Source organism: Oncorhynchus kisutch, linkage group LG1, assembly GCF_002021735.2.
Source record: "Oncorhynchus kisutch isolate 150728-3 linkage group LG1, Okis_V2, whole genome shotgun sequence".
NCBI classification, from domain to species: domain Eukaryota; kingdom Metazoa; phylum Chordata; class Actinopteri; order Salmoniformes; family Salmonidae; genus Oncorhynchus; species Oncorhynchus kisutch.
In genome coordinates this window covers 11,016,306-11,036,846 of record NC_034174.2, presented here as the reverse complement: position 1 = coordinate 11,036,846, position 20,541 = coordinate 11,016,306, and the positions used below count along the sequence as shown (strand labels likewise).

Here is a 20,541-nt window from a genome sequence, read left to right as displayed (position 1 = left end):
TCAGCCCTTTATGGTAGAGTGGCCTGACGGAAGCCTCCTCAGTAAAAGCCTCCCAGGCCTCCCGAGTGACGCACCGGTCTAAGTCACTGCATTGCAGTGGTAGAGGCATCACTACAGACCCTGGTTCGTTCCCAGGCTGTGTCACAACCACCTGTGAGTCCCATAGAGCAGCGCACAATTGGCCCAGCGTCGTCCGGGTTAGGGGAAGGTTTGGCCGAGGGGGTAGGCAGTCATTGTAAATAAGAATTTGTTCTTAACTGACTTACCTAGTAAAAAAAAAAGTTAAATATTGTTAAATACTTTGAATGTGTCTGTCTGCATATTTCAAGATATGGCATTTGGGGGTTTAGTGAGATACCCGATGGGTTCGGCAATTCTCATCTTGAAAAACACATACTAAAAACTTGGAAATGATTCAATCCACCATCATTAACACAATGGAAAAATCTATGATTTATTATTTCAATATTGAAAGTGCGTGGGCTACAGAGAAACAAAATGGTGCCGTTTCAGGCCATGTGGAAAACAATGCAGGCACTAGGGATGGGTGTGTGAGCATGCGGGTCTGGGCAGGGGAAATGTAGTAGTTGTTTGTGTTTGTCTATAAATTGTTGTGTGTATTTGGTGTGAAAAAAGAAATGGAGGGAAATTATGTGTTAGTGCTGAGCTAAGACAAAAATGTGCCCCTGGAGAATAGATTGACAAACCGTGTTCTAATGGGATGTGTACAGTAAACACAGGTTAAACTGGGTGATGGTGGTGTCGTGCAGGGATGGATACAACGCCTGCGTCCCAGTCGTCTCTCCTTTCTCCCCAAGTGTGCACTTGAACACTCCCCTTCATAATCTCTGAACAGAAATCACTGGTATATGGAAACTTCCTAGCCCCATGCCAACCCCAATCCAATGCTTTTACATTTGTGGGGTGTAGTGAACGAGTGCACACTTCAGGAGAAAGGAGATGTTATTGGGACGCACACAGGTGTAGAAGAGTGCAGAGAGTGACTGGGATCTTTATCACCACCTGGGGGCAGTATTAGCTTGTCCTTTATACATGTCCTTTGAGGTTACTGGGTGAATGAATTGGTGTTCTGGGGGAACACGGTCCTAAGTTTCCATGGGTGGGAACCCAGTGCAGCCCAATCCAGCTCTGCAAAGCACAGCCAAGCCTGCCCTGGATCAGTCCATCTCAGTCCAGTCCAGCCTGACGCTGTCACTTTAAGAAGACAAGGTACAATGCCATCGACAGACAGGTTATAGCCACAGCATGGTGGAGTCTGGTCCCAATCACTGCAGCTGAGAGGCAGAAAGACAGAGAGAAAGAGAGAGAAGAAGATAGAGGGGGAGAGAGAAAGAGAGAGAAGAAGATAGAGGGGGAGAGAGAAAGAGAGAGAAGAAGAAAGAGGGGGAGAGGGGAAGAGTGAGATTGAGGAGAGGGATACAGAGTGGAGAGATGGACAGAGAGAAACAGGAAGATAGAGTGGGAGAGAGAACAAGGGAGAAAAAAGACGAAGCTGTAGTAGTAGACCTCTCTGCTTCACTGTGGTGAAGCTGTAGTAGTGAACCTCTCTGCTTCAGACTATGGTGAAGCTGTAGTAGTGAACCTCTCTGCTTCAGACTATGGTGAAGCTGTAGTAGTGAACCTCTCTGCTTCAGACTATGGTGAAGCTGTAGTAGTGAACCTCTCTGCTTCAGACTATGGTGAAGCTGTAGTAGTGAACCTCTCTGCTTCACTGTGGTGAAGCTGTAGTAGTGAACCTCTCTGCTTCACTATGGTGAAGCTGTAGTAGTGGACCTCTGCTTCACTGTGGTGAAGCTGTAGTAGTGGACCTCTCTGCTTCAGACTATGGTGAAGCTGTAGTAGTGAACCTCTCTGCTTCACTGTGGTGAAGCTGTAGTAGTGGACCTCTCTGCTTCAGACTATGGTGAAGCTGTAGTAGTGGACCTCTCTGCTTCACTGTGGTGAAGCTGTAGTAGTGGACCTCTCTGCTTCACTGTGGTGAAGCTGTAGTAGTGGACCTCTCTGCTTCACTATGGTGAAGCTGTAGTAGTGAACCTCTCTGCTTCAGACTATGGTGAAGATGTAGTAGTGGACCTCTCTGCTTCAGACTATGGTGAAGCTGTAGTAGTGGACCTCTCTGCTTCAGACTATGGTGAAGCTGTAGTAGTGAACCTCTCTGCTTCAGACTATGGTGAAGCTGTAGTAGTGGACCTCTCTGCTTCAGACTATGGTGAAGCTGTAGTAGTGAACCTCTCTGCTTCAGACTATGGTGAAGCTGTAGTAGTGGACCTCTCTGCTTCACTGTGGTGAAGCTGTAGTAGTGGACCTCTCTGCTTCACTGTGGTGAAGCTGTAGTAGTGGACCTCTCTGCTTCAGACTGTGGTGAAGCTGTAGTAGTGGACCTCTGCTTCACTGTGGTGAAGCTGTAGTAGTGAACCTCTCTGCTTCAGACTATGGTGAAGCTGTAGTAGTGGACCTCTGCTTCACTGTGGTGAAGCTGTAGTAGTGAACCTCTCTGCTTCACTGTGGTGAAGCTGAAGCATAGCTCTTTGATTGTAGTCAGAAACACATAACCAGTATTTATATTCCATTGTTCTATTACATAGATGAACCATTGACAGATTGATTGTCTTACCTTTATAGAACACCCCCCACACTCCCTTCTTCTCAGAAAGTAGCCAACTGTTTAAGCGAGGCACCTTCTTGAGGTACGCACACGTACAGATATACAGAAGCCCAAACACCACAATCCCATCGAACGAGTACACTGATGGGTGGAGAAGAGAAAATAATCATTTGGTTTGAAGATGACATCTGTACACATGGCTGGTCATTCAATATTCAAAGATTAACTAGCATTACTTAGGATAGTTGAATATTTCAATGACAACAATAGTTTGACAGATTGCATCTTGATGTAGCTAGCACACAATAACGTTTTGAGGTCTACAGCAATGGTTAAAAAAAAAAAACATTGCCAATTAAACCTGTTCGACAGCTAGGCTACACTTGATGCCTGTGTGGAACCACAGCTAGATACCATTACAAACAATTGTCACTTATGTTAATATAATGTACTTGCATAGATGGCTGTAGGAGCCAGTAAACTGGCCACCAAACATCACATAGATAGGTAGGTAGATAGCAAACTAGCCAGATACAGCTAACCCTTGATCAAGTCTCTCAGTTCCATTACACAAGCGTCATTGGACAAACGAGTCTTCTGTAACGGGTTTTGGTAAGAGCCTAAATGTTCAGTCTGAACATTAACACGCATCGCTTGCGGTAATGTTTGGGAGCATATGGATCGTATCTATAATATGGGCAAAATAATTTTCAACAACTAAATATTGACACACAGCTTGATAGGAGTAGGGTTCCCATATGTCCATGTTACAGCGCTTGTTTACGGAGAAGACGTGAGTGGACTATTGTACCTGTGCTAATTCGTTATCTGCTTCTCCGGACACCTTTGTGTCAACGGAAGACAGACACCATAAATGTGTTGGAAATGTAAAATAGTGTTGACTGCAACTGTTAAAACAGTGTACAGTAACCGCTTAATTTGTTGTTGTTGTTGATGATGTATGTGATATGAAAGTAGAGGGTTGTTTCTAGAATCGATTCCCGTTTAGATGGGAGTATTCGGCTGTTTGGGCTTCCAGAGCCAATTCGCCATTTAAACAGAACATGTAAGGTCCCATTAGGCTGCTTTACTCCAATCCTGGCCTATAGCTAACGTTAGATAGCCACCAACTGGACGTATCCTTACCCATAACTAGTTTTTGGTTCCAAATTGACCATGCACTTTTTATGTTCATAAATCCAAACGTTAGCTAATTGATGTTGGCTGGCGACGGTCTGCAGCCACGTCACCAGAAAGCTATGCTAGTTACAAAAGTAGCAGAAATGGAATCAGAGCTAACTAACGTCCGTCCAGCCAGACAGCCAATGTCTACTTCTTTGCTTTCAAAACAGTGCATCTCCTGCAAGATTACCTATAAAATGACACACGTCTCATCAAACTGACCATTTGTCATGTTTGCAGTTTGCTGTTATCCAAGACTGTGTCGAATTCTCAGGTATTTTCAATCATCCATGTTGTTAAATGTTGTCCTCCCTTCCCTGTGACAGGCAGCAGCCAGGATGACCAATCAAGCGACGTATCCGGATTCATCAGGACAGAGCAATGGAACTCGGATATTGTTAGGAACAGAGGCCAACTGTGTGTGTAATGTTTTTTATGAAGTATTTCAAAATTTGAATTTGTAATCGATGGTCTCCACATTAAAAGGGACAATACACTCCAAAATCAAAGTTTGTCAAATGGTTTCAGACCTCAAAGGTGGTCTTATGTCCCAGCCAGTTGTGTATCAAATATAAACGAAACCTGCAACAATTTCAATGATTTTACTGAGTTCAATATAAGGAAATCAGTCAATTGAAATAAATTCATTAGATGCTAACGGATTTCACATGACAGGGCAGGGGTAGGGGAGACATGGCCAGCCAATCAGAATTCATTTTCCCCACAAAAGGGAAAATTAATTCTGATTTCTAGAGAGGTGAAGAAGTGGATGTGGAGGTCCAGGGCTTGTGTGTGTAACAGTGTAACTTTAGACCGTACCCTCGCGCGAACCAAACACATCAACAACAGTCACACCACGAAGCATCGTTACCCATCGCTCCACAAAAGCCGCGGCCCTCGCAGATCAAGGGGAAGTACTACTTCAAGGTCTCAGAGCAAGTGACGTCACCGATTGAAACGCGAACCTCCTGCCCAATGTATGACCATATTAGAGAGACATATTTCCCTCAGATTACACAGATCCACAAAGAATTCGAAAACAAATCCAATTTAGAAAAACTCCCATATCTACTGGGTGAAATTCCACAGTGTGCCATCACAGCAGCAAGATTTGTGACCTGTTGCCACGAGAAAAGGGCAACCAGTGAAGAACAAACACCATTGTAAATACAACCCATATTTATGCTTATTTATTTTATCTTGTGTCCTTTAGCCATTTGTACATTGTTAAAACACTGTATATATAAATATGACATTTGTAATGTCTTTATTGTTTTGAAACTTCTGTATGTGTAATGTTACCTGTTCATTTTTATTGTTTATTTCACTTTATATATTATCTACCTCACTTGCTTTGGCAATGTTAACACATGTTTCCCATGCCAATAAAGCCCTTGAATTGAATTCATTTGAACGTTCAATTCTCTGGCAAGAGCTCTGTTGGACATTCCTGCAGTCAGCATGCCAATTGCACGCTCCCTCAAAAACTGTGGCATAATGTTGGGTGTTTCAGGGGCTTTTATTATCCTCAGCACAAAGTGCACCTGTGTAATGATCATGTTGTTTAATCAGCTTCTTGATATGACACACATGTCAGGTGGATAGATTTCCTTTTTGGATGTGTATTATCCACCTGTACACTAGGTGGCTGAATGCACATATGATTGTTGTGAACGCCATTATACCAAAGAATAAGAAGGTGGATGATTGTCTTGGCAAAGGAGAAACGCTCACTAACAGGGATGTAAACACAATTGGAGAGAAACCAGCTTTTTGTGCATATGGAACATTTCTGGGATCTTTTATTTCAGCTCGTGAAACATGGGACCAACACATTACAGGTTGCATTTATATTTTTGTTCATTATATATAGCAAAAGAAATAGGGTGTAATGAGTGTCTTTGATATAAACGTATAGGATACATAGGCTAATCAGTACTTGTTACCGAATTAAACGAACAGTTAATACCTACTCTTACTGCAAGTAAAAATGAATGCAGAATGCTTGTCCCGGGGCAATTCAAAATATAGGAGGACCATCACGATAGTAAGGAATCATACACTTTGAAGGGTTTGGTCATCATAAGATTTGTGATTTAATATATATATTGTGGCAACGCGCAAATATCAATCACTCTATTTCACAGGGCTATTTAATTAATGTCAACATATTACGTAGCCTGCAGTAAAAAGAGATTAGGAATCCCCACAGCGGGATTTCCCCAGCTACTAAACTCAAATCGCGCGAGAAGTGGGAATCGGGACGGGAGCGCGCTTCGTCTTTGACGGAGCGAGAATTATGTTCAGTTTAGGTCCTCTTCAACACAAGAAACAGATTGGAATCCGCATAGAGGGAAAATCTACTGTAGCTCGCTGATCGAACGTGTTTTAGGAGTCTGCTGTCCTCAAAGAGACGTCCTCATATATAGTGCACGGGATAACGTTTGCACAGTTGCACTGCCCGGAATGGGCGAGATTCAATTTATGTATCGGTTGGGTCAACAATAGTTCTCGTTGTATTGAGTTTTTAGTTTTCAGAGAGGCTCTACTGCCACGCGAAGGAGGAAACCGAAGTTACGACTGGCTTGTTTGTCTCGTAGTCTCTGAATTCTGCAGGAATGTCTCACAAGGAGAGACCCACTTTCTACAGACAGGAGCTGAACAAAACGATATGGGAGGTCCCGGAGCGGTATCAATCCCTGTCCCCGGTCGGCTCTGGAGCCTATGGATCAGTCTGGTAAATACCGTGCATTATAACAATATCTCAGAGGACTATAGAGTTGACTGTTGCATAACAAATATCAGAGTTGGCTGAGGTTTAACCTAACGCCCAACCCCATAGTTATAGGGCCTGGGGAAATTCAAAGCTTGCTCAATCTACTGTGATGATCTACCAATAAACGATAGCATCAGTGTAGCAATATGTCAATGCATCAAATCACAAATCGTGCAGGGAATCTACAAAGTTTCAGCCAGTGTAACAATTTATTAGACTAATGTTACTCAAACCAGATTGTTGTCTTTGTCTCGGATTATCTTTGTTTTTGTGCTGATCGAAACATTTTTGTTTGACGGGGATGTTTTTCATGGTGCACAACATCCTGTAAACAAAAAATAGATTGTCATTTGCGAGAAGTTAGCTAACAGAAGAAAGGCTATTCACTATTGACTCTCAAGTAAACATTAAGGCACAATCGAAATAGTTTTCGAGGAATTTGTTAAATGGTGCAGATTGTTATTGTTAACATAGCCTACTTATCGGTGAGAACGCAGTGTGCCAATGAGTGCACGCACGTATCGCATGTCGTTGCCAGCAGCACATAAACAACAAAGCTAATGCATCATCTGTCAAGATTGTAGAATCAGAATGTGTAGCCTATATGGTTCTGGCGTCTATCTCCAAAATGTTCGATAACAATAAGTGTGTTTTCAACTGTGACGTCTGTATCTTGCTGGTTCGAATCCCCGAGCCGACTTGATGACAAATCTGCCAATGTGCGTGCTCTTTGAGCACTTAACCCTAATTGCTCCTGTAAATTGTTCCATATAAGAGCGTCTGCTAAATGACTAGGGTCATAAAAATGATTAGTGTTCTAAATGGAACATTTTCTGCATGGTTTTTACAAGCTATACACAGGCTATTAGATTTGTCCCACATGATGTTTCTTGATCTGGGCTAATTCATTGTGCTTTGCGCCTGTATGTAAGCTTAAAGTGACTGAAACTGAATTTAAGCTTCTAGTTACATCACCCCTGTGCCCAATAGCCCTTTGCCTCCTTTAACATCCATGCATGTTCGTTCTAGTACTCCACTCCAAGCCAGCAGTGTGTGTGACTGACAGTAAGTCACATGGTATTCGGGGAGAGGCTTACATGTGTATACAATCAAGTCACCCTGTTATGCGTGGGAATACTTGACAAGATTTCCTCAATTAAAATGACTTGGAGCGGATTTCCTGGTGTTTTTAGTCGTTGATGTCCAACAGTAATATAACATTTTAAGAAACATTTGGCTCCGACTTTGGGGGGGATTCTAGAATGATGTCATAATTACCCATTGTGTCTACAGGGATGAGTCATAGCCTCAAGCTTAGGTAGCCTACACTCCTCAGCACTGATTTAGTTTAGTCATCCTATTCAATGTCCCTTTGACAAGAAGACCTCATTATTATGTACTATTATTACTTAATCCTCGTGCCCTTTGAGAATAGTTATTTTCTCTTCTGGACAGGATAAGTGTGTGTGTCACTACTGGGTTGTTTTGTACAGTAGCAGATGTCTCATTTTGCTTTCAGTTGGAGAATGATGCTTTGACCGTCTCACTGGGTGGTCATTCTATAAAGCACTATGTTAAGGGTGATTTATCATCAGAAAGTGAGAAGCAACTGAACTGATTAGCAAATATATATATATATATTTTTTTACCTTTATTTAACCAGGCAAGTCAGTTAAGAACACATTCTTATTTTCAATGACGGCCTGGGAACAGTGGGTTAACTGCCTGTTCAGGGGCAGAACGACAGATTTGTACCTTGTCAGCTCGGGGGTTTGAACTCGCAACCTTCCGGTTACTAGTCCAATGCTCTAACCACTAGGCTACGCTGCCACCCCATATATGAGATGTTTAGGGCTAGTGGTAAGGGTAGCTGCAAGGCTTAATTTAATGTTAGGTTAGCTAACCTCAGAATGTCTCTCTCCGTATGATAACCACATATTGATGACCTGCTGCATCTCTCTGCTCTCCTGGACACAGCAGATGTATACTGATTTAATGCAGTGGTGAGAGAGGCAGTAGGAAACAGTATAATGGGAGAGTAGTGAGGTATTAATAGACTAACTCTACCTCCTCCCAGTTGTCTTGGCTGTTCAAATCACTAAGAACTTAAAAGGATCCACGCGCACAGAAGGTGTGACCGTGCTTCTTCCCCCTCAGGAGGTTGAAAAGGTTTGGCTTGGGCCCTCAAATCCTCAAAAGGTTATCCAGCTACACCACTGAGAGCATCTTGAGAGCATCACCGCTTGGAATGGCAATAACACCGCCCTCAATCGCATGGCACTACAGAGGGGAGTGCAGACAGCCCAGTATGTCACTGGGGCTGAGCTCCCTGCCTCATCCAGGACCTCTATATCAGGCGGTGTGAAAGGAAGGCCTGGGGAAAATCGTTAGACTCCAGTCACCCAAGCCACAGACTGTTCTCTCTGCTTCCGCACGGCAAGCGGTACCGGTGTATTAAGTCTGACGCCAACAGGCTCCTGAACAACTTCTATCCTCAAGCCATAAGGCTAACAAATGGCTACAGAGACTGAGTTGACCTTGGTACTTTATTAGTCTCTATGCACACCTCACACGGCCCTACGCACTCACACGGCCCTACACACTCACACGGCCCTACGCACTCACACGGCCCTGCACATCTCACACGGCCCTACGCACTCACACGGCCCTACGCACTCACACGGCCTTACGCACTCACACGGCCCTTCACACTCACACGGCCCTGCACACTCACACAGCCCTGCACACTCACACGGCCCTGCACACCTCACACGGCCCTGCGCACTCACACGGCCCTGCGCACTCACACGACCTTACGCACTCACACGGCCCTGCGCACTCACACGGCCCTGCACACCTCACACGGCCTTACGCACTCACACGGCCTTACGCACTCACACGGCCCTACACACTCACTCATACACACAAACACTCACTCCATCATTTTCTCACACACACATAATATGCACCAACATTTATACTGACTCTACACACACCCACTCGCATACAATCATCATGGTGTTCTGTTTATCATATATCCTGATGCCGAGTCACCTTGCCTCTATACATATTAACCAATATCCCTGCACATTGTAAATATGCTACTGGAACTGACCCTGTATAAAGTATGCTTACATACTTTGTGTTCTTCTTATTTCTTATTTTTAAATCTGGTGTGTTTTATTCTACCTTGTTATATTTAGTTATACGGCAAGCGGTACCAGAGCGCCAAGTCTAGGACCAAAAGGCTCCTTAGCAGCTTCTACCCCCAAGCTATAATACTGCTGCTACCACAAGGCTCTGCTACCACAAGGCAAGCGGTACCAGAGTGCCAAGTCTAGGACCAAAAGGCTCCTTAACAGCTTCTACCCCCAAGCTATAATACTGCTGCTACCACAAGGCTCTGCTACCACAAGGCTCTGCTACCACAAGGCAAGCGGTACCAGAGCGCCAAGTCTAGGACCAAAAGGCTCCTTAGCAGCTTCTACCCCCAAGCTATAATACTGCTGCTACCACAAGGCTCTGCTACCACAAGGCAAACGGTACCAGAGCGCCAAGTCTAGGACCAAAAGGCTCCTTAACAGCTTCTACCCCCAAGCTATAATACTGCTGCTACCACAAGGCTCTGCTACCACAAGGCAAGCGGTACCAGAGCGCCAAGTCTAGGACCAAAAGGCTCCTTAACAGCTTCTACCCCCAAGCTATAATACTGCTGCTACCACAAGGCTCTGCTACCACAAGGCAAGCGGTACCAGAGCGCCAAGTCTAGGACCAAAAGGCTCCTTAACAGCTTCTACCCCCAAGCTATAATACTGCTGCTACCACAAGGCTCTGCTACCACAAGGCAAGCGGTACCAGAGTGCCAAGTCTAGGACCAAACGGCTCCTTAACAGCTTCTACCCCCAAGCTATAATACTGCTGCTACCACAAGGCTCTGCTACCACAAGGCTCCTTAACAACTTATTTTTTAATTTGACCCCTTTTTCTCCCCAATTTCGTGGTTTCCAATTGGTAGTTACAGTCTCGTCTCATCGCTGAAACTCCTGTATGGACCCGGGAGAGGCGAAGGTCGAAACACAATGCTCACTTAACCAGCCGCACCAATGTGTCGGAGGAAACACCGTACACCTGGCGACCGTGTCAGCGTGCACTGTGCCCGGCCCACCACAGGAGTCGCTAGTGTCCGATGGGCCAAGGACTCCCTGCCGGCGTAACCCTCCTGTAACCCGCTGGGCCAATTGTGCGCCACCCCATGGCTCTTCCGGCTGCGACAGAGTCTGCACTCAAATCCAGAATCTCTAGTGGCACAGCTTGCAGTGCCTCACAGCTTCTATCCCCAAGCCAGAAGACTGCTGAACAATTAATCAAATGGCCACTCAGACTATTTACATAGATCCCCCCCAACACACACACACTTATTTTTACACTGCTGCTACTCCCTGTTTATTATCTATGCATAGTCACTTTACCCCTTCCTACATGTACAAATTACCTCAACTAACCTGTACCCCCACACACTGACTCCGTACCCGTACCCCCTGTATATAGCCTCCACATTGACTCAGTACCCATACCCCCTGTATATAGCCTCCACATTGACTCTGTACCGGTACCCCCTGTATAGAGCCTCCTTATTGTTATTTTACTGTGTTACTTTTTGTTATTTTTTATTTTAGTTAATTTGGTAAATATTTTCTTAACTCTTTCTTGAACTACATTGTTGGTTCAGGGCTTGTCAGTAAAGCCTTTCACAAATACCTGTTGTATTTGAGCCCTCTCCTGTACTCCCTGTTCACCCACGACTGCGTGGCCACGCATGCCTCCAACTCAATCATCAAGTTTGCGGACGACACAACAGTGGTAGGCTTGATTACCAACAACGACGAGACGGCCTACAGGGAGGAGGTGAGGGCCCTCGGAGTGTGGTGTCAGGAAAATAACCTCACACTCAACGTCAACAAAACTAAGGAGATGATTGTGGACTTCAGGAAACAGCAGAGGGAACACCCCCCCCATCCACATCGATGGAACAGTAGTGGAGAGGGTAGCAAGTTTTAAGTTCCTCGGCATACACATCACAGACAAACTGAATTGGTCCACTCACACAGACAGCATCGTGAGGAAGGCGCAGCAGCGCCTCTTCAACCTCAGGAGGCTGAAGAAATTCGGCTTGTCACCAAAAGCACTCACAAACTTCTACAGATGCACAATCAAGAGCATCCTGGCGGGCTGTATCACCGCCTGGTATGGCAACTGCACCGCCCTCAACCGTAAGGCTCTCCAGAGGGTAGTGAGGTCTGCACAACGCATCACCGGGGGCAAACTACCTGCCCTCCAGGACACCTACACCACCCGATGCTACAGGAAGGCCATAAAGATCATCAAGGACATCAACCACCCGAGCCACTGCCTGTTCACCCCGCTGTCATCCAGAAGGCGAGGTCAGTACAGGTGCATCAAAGCTGGGACCGAGAGACTGAAAAACAGCTTCTATCTCAAGGCCATCAGACTGTTAAACAGCCACCACTAACATTGAGTGGCTACTGCCAACACACTGTCAATGACACTGACTCTACTCCAGCCACTTTAATAATGGGAATTGATGGGAAATGATGTAAATATATCACTAGCCACTTTAAACAATGCTACCTTATATAATGTTACTTACCCTACATTATTCATCTCATATGCATACGTAGATACTGTACTCTATATCATCGACTGCATCCTTATGTAATACATGTATCACTAGCCACTTTAACTATGCCACTTGGTTTACATACTCATCTCATATGTATATACTGTACTCGATATCATCTACTGTATCTTGCCTATGCTGCTCTGTACCATCACTCATTCATATATCCTTATGTACATATTCTTTATCCCCTTACACTGTGTATAAGACAGTAGTTTTTTGGAATTGTTAGTTAGATTACTTGTTCGTTATTACTGCATTGTCGGAACTGGAAGCACAAGCATTTCGCTACACTCGCATTAACATCTGCTAACCATGTGTATGTGACAAATACAATTTGATTTGATTTGATTTATTTGGTGCATGTGACAAATAGTTTGATTTGATTATTGCATTGTTGGGTTTAAGTTTGAGTTTGAGTTTGCAAGAAAGGCATTTTTCACTGTATGTGTGCATGTAACATTGCATTTCTTCCATGGGTCAGTTCCTGTCGTCCTGTCTCCACTCAGTTAGTTGTCAATCAGTCGTTCACCCAGTCAGTCGGTCGCCCTGCCAGACTGTTGGTCAGTCGGTCGCCCTGCCAGACTGTTGGTCAGTCGGTCGCCCTGCCAGACTGTTGGTCAGTCGGTCGCCCTGCCAGACTGTTGGTCAGTCGGTCGCCCTGCCAGACTGTTGGTCAGTCGGTCGCCCTGCCAGACTGTTGGTCAGTCGGTCGCCCTGCCAGACTGTTAGTCAGTCGGTCGCCCTGCCAGACTGTTGGTCAGTCCAGTCAGTCGGTCGCCCTGCCAGACTGTTGGTCAGTCCAGTCAGTTGGTCGCCCTGCCAGACTGTTGGTCAGTCCAGTCAGTTGGTCGCCCTGCCAGACTGTTGGTCAGTCCAGTCAGTGGCTGTGTTCCAGGTTTTCTTTTTTGCCGTCCTGCTACTCAGATGATCAGATCTCACGTCGCCTGGAGTGATCTAACATACCAGGAACCACTTTAACACATTGTAGTGATCTTATCATATGCGCAGCACAACACAACAACGGGGCATGCCAGCCTTTCAGCCAGTCAACCATCTCGCCAGTCATAGTTAATGTATGTCTGCCTTTTTGTTCCTGCCGCCAGACCTCACTTTATTCCCGATCTGTTATCAGAAGGTGGATACTATCCAGGAATTGGTTGGTTGGCTATGCAAGTTTATTAAAAGAGTGTTCAGAGTTATTCATAACACTTTCTTAGCGTTACGTTGCACCCCCCTCCACACTTCTGTCTTCAGAACAGACTCAATTTGTCAGGGCATGGACTCTACAAGGTGTTGAAAGCGTTCCACAGGAATGCTGGCCCATGTTTACTCCAATGCTTCCCACAGTTAATTTGGCTGGATGTCCTTTGGGTGGTGGACCATTCTTGATACACACAGGAAACTGTTGAGTGTGACAAACCCAGCAGCATTGCAGTTCTTGACACAAACCGGTGCGCCTGGCACCTACTACCATACCCTGTTCAAAGACACTTAAATATTTTGTCTTGCCCATTCAGCCTTTAAGTGGCACACATACACAATACATGTCTCAATTGTCTCAAGGCTTAAAATTCCTTCTTTAACCCGTCTCCTCCCCTTCATCTACACTGATTGAAATGGATTTAACAGGTGACATCAATAAGGGATCATAGTTTTCACCTGGTCAGTCTATCATGGAAAGAGCAGGTGTTCTTAATGTTTTGTACACTCTGTATATTGATACATTTACTTTAAGACACCCCTTTTTAAAGTTCAAAGGTTATAGACAGTTTATATATATGTATAAAATAATTATTTTAACAGTTGTAAATCATTAGTTGGCTGTAGGTACAGTGAGGAGAGCTATGGTATACAGATCCCTCAGAGCCAGCTACAAAACCAAGCTTCCCAAACACACATGCATTCATTATGGAAACTAAACAGTGGAGATGAGACAACCCATGATAGGCCTGCTTTCTTGAACATGACCACATGGGCGTGTAGTTGTGGTAGCAAGTTTACTCTCAGAAAAGAAAGCAGCTCCTATACATGACTTCTTCGTAGGAACTTGCTTCCTTGGTATTAGAAGGGGAAACACAACAGTGTCTGTATTTGGCAACATGGTGTGTATATATAGAGAGGTAGTTTATAGGAAAGTGTTTGTCAGGAGATATGCCATAGCTGTCACTGCCCCAATATATCACGGATACAAATCAGATTGTGTGTGTGTGTGTGTGTGTGTGTGTGTGTGTGTGTGTGTGTGTGTGTGTGTGTGTGTGTATGAGAGACTCATATGGGCAGGGCAGGTTTAACACCCACTCAACCTCTGCTCTCTGTACTCTCTGTTCAGTCTCAGGGTGTGGACATGCTGAGGAATTATTGTAGCAGGGAGCACAGCCAAGCCCCTTGTGTGTTACAGCCAAGCCCCTTGTGTGTGTTACAGCCAAGCCTTGTGTGTTACAGCCAAGCCCCGTGTGTGTTACAGCCAAGCCCCGTGTGTGTTACAGCCAAGCCCCGTGTGTGTTACAGCCAAGCCCCGTGTGTGTTACAGCCAAGCCCCGTGTGTGTTACAGCCAAGCCCCGTGTGTGTTACAGCCAAGCCCCGTGTGTGTTACAGCCAAGCCCCGTGTGTGTTACAGCCAAGCCCCGTGTGTGTTACAGCCAAGCCCCGTGTGTGTTACAGCCAAGCCCCGTGTGTGTTACAGCCAAGCCCCGTGTGTGTTACAGCCAAGCCCCTTGTTATGGCCTTGTTACTGTTGTACATATGGCCTTGTTACTGTTGTACATATGGCCTTGTTACTGTTGTACATATGGCCTTGTTACTGTTGTACATATGGCCTTGTTACTGTTGTGCATATGGCCTTGTTACTGTTGTGCATATGGCCTTGTTACTGTTGTGCATATGGCCTTGTTACTGTTGTGCATATGGCCTTGTTACTGTTGTGCATATGGCCTTGTTACTGTTGTGCATATGGCCTTGTTACTGTTGTGCATATGGCCTTGTTACTGTTGTGCATATGGCCTTGTTACTGTTGTGCATATGGCCTTGTTACTGTTGTACATATGGCCTTGTTACTGTTGTACATATGGCCGTGTTACTGTTGTACATATGGCCGTGTTACTGTTGTACATATGGCCGTGTTACTGTTGTACATATGGCCGTGTTACTGTTGTACATATGGCCGTGTTACTGTTGTACATATGGCCGTGTTACTGTTGTACATATGGCCGTGTTACTGTTGTGCATATGGCCGTGTTACTGTTGTGCATATGGCCTTGTTACTGTTGTGCATATGGCCTTGTTACTGTTGTGCATATGAACAGATGTTTCTGTCGTGATGAAGCGGAGTCACTATCGGTCACATCCACCTCTTAGCAGACAGTAACATAACATAGGGGCAAATCCTAAGGCGTCACTGTCAATGGGAGACTGGGTGAGTGAAAAATGTGCCTTAGGTGCAAGTTAGGATTGGCCCCATTGAGACCAGTAAAGTAGGAGCTTCTAGAGACTCTGACTGCCAGATGGTCAGCTCTGGCTCCCCATGGATAGTGACATCACTGTATTTCCTGTTACAGTGGTGCTGTAATCTGTTAACATTCAGCTGCTATAGGAACCGGATGGTCAGGAGCTGATGGGGTTGTTATGAGAAGGGTGCAGCAGCTGTATTAGCTGTTAACATATACTAAAACCATGTGTTGATAGACCATGTTGTATCTCATCTGTCAGTTGGAAGGGCAAAGGTTGCCCCAAGAATCTCCCCTACAGACGGTCAGACATGTTCTTTGAAACATACAACATGATCAACCATCTCAGATAATCTAACATGAGGAGCGTTTGGTGTTTCACTGCATGCAGGCCCTGGCTGAGTGACACTGCCTTCTTTAGCCTGCTTAATGTATGAGGAGACTGCAGGACACAGACAACAATGCTGAGAGTCTGACACAAACACACACACACACACACACAGGACACCATCCATCTACAAAGCAGTAGGCAATCTGAAGAACTAACAGGCCGGTCTGGACGTACGATCTCATTACCCTAAGTGCAATAACGAGCCTCCATGAATATAGGCCATAAGCAGAACAGAATTAGGAAAGGGTCAATGACCAGCAACCAGCCAGAAGCATATCTCTCTTGGCCTACCGGAGTATGATTCCCTAAAATGTTGTTGCCTGGGTTTTGTAGCCAATGTTTGTTTGCTCTAGTGTGCGGTAGAAGTGTGTTTATGGTGTTTAAGGCACTCCGAATGTTACAACTACTGCCCTACTTACGACTTCCTGGAAAAAACATTTCACAGAATTCTGACCACGCCACCTCCTGCTGCCATGGCAACCTAGTAGGGAGACCCATTATTGTTTCCAAGATCAGTCGGGAGATGGGTTGGGGAAGAGACTGTGTAGGTGGTAGAAGGGGGAGAAATCAAGGGAGTTTTGAGAAACTGTGTACAGCACCTCTCCAGGTCCCATGTGTACAGCACCTCTCCAGGTCCCATGTTTATTTAACCAGGTAGGCCAGTTGAGAACAAGTTCTCATTTACAACTGCGACCTGGCCAAGATGAATCAAAGCAGTGCGACAAAAACAACACCTAGTTACACATGGGATAAACAAATGTACAGTCAATAACACAATAGAAAAATCTATATACAGTGTGTGCAAATGAGGTACGATTAGGGAGGTACGGCAATAAATAGGCCATAGTTGCTAAATTGTAATTATTTCGCAATTAAAACACTGGAGTGATAGATGTGCAGAAGATGAATGTTCAAGTAGAGACACGGGTGTAAAGGAGCAAAAAAATAAATAACAATATGGGGATGAGGTAGTTGGGTGTGCTATTTACAGATGGGCTATGTACAAGTGCAATGATCGGTAAGTTGCTCTGACAGCTGGTGCTTAAAGTTAGAGAGGGAGATATAGACTCCAGCTTCGGTGATTTTTACAATTCGTTCCAGTCATTGGCAGGAGAGAACTGGAAGGAAAGGCGGCCAAACGAGGAGTTGGCTTTGGGGACTACCAGTGAAATATACCTGCTGGAGCGCGTGCTATTCGTGGGTATTGCTATGGTGACCAGTGAGCTGAGATAAGGCGGGGCTTTACCTAGCAAAGACTTATAGATGACCTTGAGCCAGTGGGTTAGGCAACAAATATGAAGCGAGGGCCAGCCAACGAGAGCATACAGGTCGCAGTGGTGGGTAGTATATGGGGCTTTGGTGACAAAACGGTTGGCACTGTGATAGACTACATCCAATTTGCTGAGTAGAGTGTTGGAGGCTAGGAGAGTTTACAGTCTAACCAGACACCTAGGTATTTGTAGTTGTCCACATATTCTAAATCAGAACCGTCCAGAGTAGTGATGCTGGACGGGCAGGCAGGTGCGGGCAGCGATCGGTTGAAGAGCATGCATTTAGTTTTACTTGCATTTAAGAGCAGTTGGAGGCAGCGGAAGGAGAGTTGTATGGCATTGAAGCTCGTCTGGAAGTTAGTTAACACAGTGACCAAAGAAGGGCCAGATGTATACAGAATGGTGTTGTCTGTGTAGAGGTGGATCAGAGAATCACCAACAGCAAGAGCGACCCCATTGATATATACAGAGAAAAGAGTCGGCCCGAGAATTGAACCCTGTGGCACCCCATAGAGACTGCCAGAGGTCCGGACAACATGCCCTCCGATTGGTCACACTGAACTTAGTCTGAGAAGTAGTTGGTGAACCAGGCGAGGCAGTCATTTGAGAAACCAAGGCTATTGAGTCTGCCGATAAGAAAGCAGTGATTGACAGAGTCGAAAGCCTTGGCCAGGTCGATGAAGACTGATGCACAGTATGTTTTTGTGCTGTTCAAGGGCAGTCAAGTCTGGAGTGAACCAAGAGCTATATCTGTTCTTAGTTCTACATTTTTGAATGGGGCATGCTTATGTAAGCTGGTGAGGAAAGCTCTTTTATATCTATCTATGAGGGTGACTGTGTTTACGGATTTAGGGTTGCACCTGGTAGGTTCCTTGATCATTTGTTTGTGATTGAGGGTATCTAGCTTAGACTGTAGGATGGCCGGGGTGTTAAGCATATCCCAGTTTAGGTCACCTAACAGTACAAACTCTGAAGATAAATGGGGGGCAATTAATTCACATATGGTGTCTAGGGCACAGCTGGGAGCTGAGGGGGGTCTATAACAAGCGGCAACAGTGAGAGACTTATTTCTGGAGAGATGGGTTTTTAAAAGTAGAAGATCGAACTGTTTGGGCACAGAGCTGGATAGCATGACAGACTGCTTTTCTACCTCTGCTGTAGATTGCAACTCCACCCCCTTTGGCAGTTCTATCTTGGGGGAAAATGTTGTAGTTGGGGATGTAAATTTCAAGATTTTTGGTTGCCTTCCTAAGCCAGGATTCAGACACGGCTAGGACATCAGGGTTGGCAGAGTGTGCTAAAGCAGTGAGTAAAACAAACTTAGGGAGGAGGCTTCTGATGTTAACATGCATGAAACCAAGGCTTTTACGGTTACAGAAGTCAACAAATGATAGCACCTGGGGAATAGGGGTGGAACTGGGGGCTACAGGGCCTGGGTTAACCTCTACATCACCGGAGGAACAGAGTAGGATAAGGGTATGGTTAAAGGCTATACAGACTGGTCGTCTAGTGCGTTGGGGACAGAGAATAAAATGAGCATATTTCTGGGCGTGACCTCTCCAGGTCCCATGTTTACAGCGCCTCTTCACACAATATTACATCATTGTTGAATTAAAAGTTTGGTTGAAAGTAGCATACACACACGGAATAAAATCAATGTTAGTGTTGAATCATTGATGTACAACATGTCATGAATGTGATAACAGGAATTTCATGTGATATCAGGAATGATATGAATGTTGTCATTACCATGTTGTAAGGTATCGTGTGTGTGTGTGTGTGCGCTCTTCAATACTGCAGCTCGTCGTATGACGTGAAGTCTGGGCAGAAGATGGCGGTGAAGAAACTGTCCAGGCCGTTCCAGTCAATTATCCACGCTAAGAGGACCTACAGAGAACTAAGGCTCCTGAAACACATGAAACACGAGAATGTGAGTTAACCCCAAGACACACACACACACACAGACGTATGAGTTAACCCCTCCATGACCTTTTACTGATCCATCACTGGGGTGAAGAAATTCTAGAAACTTTTCCAAAGTTCCCAGGTTTTCATGAATCCCATTTTGAGCCTTCCAAGAGTCCTCCAACCGAGAATTCGGGGGGAAATCTGTAGTGTGCGTGTGCTTGCACGAGTGGACATGCCTTCACTCTTGAGCAAGCTGACCTGACCTCAAGAGTGAGAGGAGTTGTATCTGACTGTGGTACTGAATGTCTGTGTTCTATAAAAAGGCTATTGATCGCTGTCTCTTAAACTAAAGAGCAGATGGAGAAGTGTGTGTGCACCTGAGTGTCTGTGTGTGAAGGAGGTCAAGTGTAAGATGTCTTTGTAACAAGTTTGTTACATGATCCTCTAGCTTCTAACAGTGTAGCTTCTCTCAGCCGTCAACAGATCTGTGTCACATCCATAGAACTACAATCACTAGAACCGACAAAGCCCCCTCAGCCCTGTTAAAGATGTGCTTCTGGTGTGAAGGGAAGTTTTCTGTAGATCAGGAGTAAACAACACCATTCTCTTCCTTCAGGGGTGTGTGGTTTCACTGAATGATTCAGGGGTGTTTACAACGGTAACACACTAGGTCAACCCTTGTGTGTTAGGGTGAAGTCGGAGTTTAACTAATAATCTGAATCTGACAATGTTGGTGGTGATTGTGCAGAAGGTCTACCCAAACTTTCAAACTTGTCTCTCTGTGAGTTGAGGTAACTCAGCTGCAGGAAGGGACAGGATAATACAGTATGATCCACAGAGAGTGTGTGTGTTTGACAGTATGCTACAAAATAGTACGCTACACCTGACAGAGTGTGTGTTTAAGTTCTTAAAAGTTTTAAAAACCTCTCTCTGAGTTGAGGTAACTCTCTCAGCAGCGGGGTGAGGTAACTCTCTCCGCAGCGGGGTGAGGTAACTCTCTCAGCAGCGGGGTGAGGTAACTCTCTCAGCAGCGGGGTGAGGTAACTCTCTCAGCAGCGGGGTGAGGTAACTCTCTCAGCAGCGGGGTGAGGTAACTCTCTCAGCAGCGGGGTGAGGTAACTCTCTCAGCAGCGGGGTGAGGTAACTCTCTCAGCAGCGGGGTGAGGTAACAGTACAAAACGCTGATCTACCTGACGCAGCTCTTGACCCGGTTATTCTTTGAGCTGATTTCCCCACTGTTGC

At 45.3% G+C, this 20,541-nt stretch overlaps 2 protein-coding genes across 2 annotated transcripts in view; one reads left to right on the top strand and one right to left on the bottom strand.

Annotated features, from left to right (window-relative positions):
- Nucleotides 1–429: 429 nt before the first annotated feature.
- On the bottom strand, nt 430–4,171 carry LOC109899647 (protein kish-B). Its single transcript, XM_020495069.2, has 3 exons — nt 4,031–4,171; nt 2,636–2,767; nt 430–1,295 (listed from the first exon to the last, which is right to left on the bottom strand). Exons 1-3 carry the CDS (start codon nt 4,038–4,040, stop codon nt 1,213–1,215), a joined length of 225 nt encoding a protein of 74 aa, XP_020350658.1. The 5' UTR covers nt 4,041–4,171; the 3' UTR covers nt 430–1,212.
- A 1,315-nt stretch (nt 4,172–5,486) lies between these two features.
- LOC109899655 (mitogen-activated protein kinase 14A) overlaps nt 5,487–20,541 on the top strand; it is a 42,121-nt gene continuing 27,066 nt past the window's right edge. Inside the window, exons 1-2 of the mRNA XM_020495081.2 lie at nt 5,487–6,545; nt 19,192–19,321. Coding sequence (XP_020350670.1) covers nt 6,427–6,545; nt 19,192–19,321 — 249 coding nt within the window. The 5' untranslated portion in view covers nt 5,487–6,426. The remainder of the gene's footprint in view (nt 6,546–19,191; nt 19,322–20,541) is intronic.